The sequence below is a fragment of the Trachymyrmex septentrionalis genome, unplaced genomic scaffold (assembly GCF_001594115.1).
Source record: "Trachymyrmex septentrionalis isolate Tsep2-gDNA-1 unplaced genomic scaffold, Tsep1.0 scaffold7, whole genome shotgun sequence".
Classification (NCBI taxonomy): domain Eukaryota; kingdom Metazoa; phylum Arthropoda; class Insecta; order Hymenoptera; family Formicidae; genus Trachymyrmex; species Trachymyrmex septentrionalis.
Window position 1 is genome coordinate 2,502,619 of NW_017305884.1, and position 2,907 is coordinate 2,505,525.

General features: G+C 29.0%; 1 protein-coding gene across 1 annotated transcript in view; it reads left to right on the plus strand.

Annotated features, from left to right (window-relative positions):
* The first annotated feature begins 60 nt into the window (after nt 1–60).
* Nucleotides 61–2,907, plus strand: part of LOC108753403 (nardilysin-like) — a 5,174-nt gene continuing 2,327 nt past the window's right edge. Inside the window, exons 1-8 of the mRNA XM_018494945.1 lie at nt 61–152; nt 344–422; nt 757–876; nt 955–1,153; nt 1,232–1,440; nt 1,545–1,715; nt 1,840–2,183; nt 2,285–2,788. Of these exons, the coding sequence (XP_018350447.1) occupies nt 61–152; nt 344–422; nt 757–876; nt 955–1,153; nt 1,232–1,440; nt 1,545–1,715; nt 1,840–2,183; nt 2,285–2,788 (1,718 nt within the window). The remainder of the gene's footprint in view (nt 153–343; nt 423–756; nt 877–954; nt 1,154–1,231; nt 1,441–1,544; nt 1,716–1,839; nt 2,184–2,284; nt 2,789–2,907) is intronic.

The window sequence follows — 2,907 nt, forward strand, 5'->3', positions numbered from 1 at the left end:
TCCGAATTGTATTTCACAAATCGATATAATTTTGATTCTAATTTTGTGTACGGTGACATAATGTCAGATAAAAAAAGTTGGAATAGTTCGGAGAGCCCAGTTGAACATTTGCATCAGCCCGACAAATCGGAGAATGACAAAAGGGAATTTAGGTAAAACGCGAGCAAATATTCAATAGTAAGCACGATTTCGATTACAATAGATAAATGTGAGACATAATAAGATAGTAATCTTTTGAAAAAAATCTTACAATGCATTTAGATTTTTGAAATAATCAACAAAGTATACAATATTTTTACTGACTTTTCATTTTAATATTGTTTGTTTTGTCTTCAAAATTTAGAGCTATCAGATTGCCAAACGGTTTGGAAGCTTTGCTAATATCCGATAAATATTTAACATCTACTTCTCGAAAAAAGAAGGTATAAAAAAGACAACTTAATTTGCATTTTAGGACTTACTAATTTTTTTAGTTAACAAAACTGTTATTCAAAACTTATATTTAAAATTAATATTAACAATAAACTTTAAAATCATTAGAGATATCTATTTTCATAAAATTTAAGCAGTGTATTATTAAAAGTTTGAAATTGAAAAATTTAATCTCCAGCACTGCAGAAAAGTTCCCATAAATTGATTTCAAAATGTATGATACAATTACAAACTGTTTAGTCATTCTGTCAATTATATTCAATTCTCCATTTAATACTACGTGTAATGCGCGTGATGTATTTACTTTTATATTTTTTTAAACAGGCAGCGTGCAACTTATGCGTGGACGTAGGAAATTTCAGCGATCAACCAGAATTTCCGAACATATCATATTTCTTAGCCTTTCAATATATCCTTTTTCGAATACCCGAAAAATGTTCAGAGGTACTAAAACATAATGCATAAATTTACCGTAAAAATTATTTATTTGTATATTTAAGTATTTAATTATCTTATTTGTAGCAAAGTATTACTTTCGAAAATTTTATTTATAATCATCATGGCACTACTGTTTTCTCAGTGGAAAACGAGCATACAATATATTACTTTGATATCGAAGAAAACAATTTCTTTTTAGCTCTCCACAACTTTGGTCTTTTTTTTATTAATCCTATACTGCCAAAACATAGATTTATAGAACAACTAAATTCCATAAAAAATGGTATATAAATTGTAATCTTAACATTGTTACCGCAACTTGCAGTCTTGACATGCCATGCTTATATAGAGCTTATTATAGCGTTTCAGATGGGCACAGTGTTTAATGGCAAGTCAAAATACGAACAACTATTTTTCTCCTTCGCACAAACTGGTCATCCAGCCAACATGTTTTCTGTGGACGATTTCAAAAAATTCTGGAATAGTATAGATTATGAGAAATTGTACAATGTGCTAGACACATTTAAAAAGCGCCACTACAGCGCTCACAGAATGAAGCTAGCAATACGGGTAACTTTGTTCAAATTGTAACGCGAGAATTATTTATTACTTATAGATTTATGGTTTTGTTTATTAAATAAAGTTAAATCATAACATGATACATATTTTTATAGTCGGGACTATCGTTGGATGCAATGGAAAAATTTGTAAAAGCGTCCTTTGCTCGTGTACCAAATAACAGAATGCCTCCAGATAATTTTTCCAAATTTAAAAATGATCTTCCTTTTAATACTTCTGCTTTCCGAAAAATGTACAATGTTAATGATAATGAGGATTTGACAAGAGTAAGTAAAATTTGAGCACATATAAAAGAACATTTGACAAGAGTAACTAAAATTTGAGCACATATAAAAGAATCTAGGTTTATATAACATAAAAATTTAAATAAATAAACTTTCTTTTTTACAGCTACAAATAACGTGGGCCTTGCCTTCATTCTCTGATTTTTATAAATGTAACTCATATCAATATATCCCGTCGATTATTGGATATAAAAGAAAAGGTTCTTTAATTAGTTATCTACGAAAAAAAATGTGGAGTCCTACATCAACCGATAGCATGTTTTATTGTGAGATTCAACCAAACTCTTTGTACACCTTATTACGGCTCACCATGACACTTACTTCTGAAGGACGAAAACATTTAGAAAATGTTTTAGATGCAATATTTTCTTTTATCAATTTACTAAAGACAGTAGATCAGCAGAAAGAAATTTACAATGACATTATTAAGATTAAACAAAATATTTTTAGGTAAAGTAATTTTAGATACAAATATTTGTATTTAAGATGATTGAAGATAAAAGCCATCAACATATTTATAGAACACCATGTATACTTGAAGCTTTTTTTAGATATGCTGATTACGACGAAATAGGTATCTTTGAGGTAAAACAATTGTCCATGAATATGCATTTTTATCCGCCGAAGGCTTATATAACTATAAACCAGTTTGATTCGAATTATAATGCACAAGTTATACAAAAATGTTTGAATTATTTGGCACCTGAGATGGCAAATATTATGATTTTTTCTAATTTTAGTAGTTCCGAATTAAACAAAGTTGAACCGTGGTGGCAAACGGCATATACAGATATTGAGATACCAAAAGAGTGGATTGAACGTTGGAAAATCATCGAGCCATTACCAGAATTTCATTTACCATCACCAAATATATTCCTTGCCAACAATCCTTATCTACTAAAAACACCAAACGAAACAATTGACAAATATCCTGTGAAATTATACAGTAATTCTATGTCAGAGCTTTGGTATCGTCCGGATTTTAAGCGTTGTTTGACGAAATGTTATATGTATTTCTATTTTATTTCCCCTCTAAAACTTCAGTCATCGAAGAAGTAAGTAGCATAGAAAATGTAACAATATTATATTGTACTAGTTACTACTGTACTTGACATCATATGTATGTACCAATTTTTTACTTATAATTACCAATATTATGATTTTTATATAATTA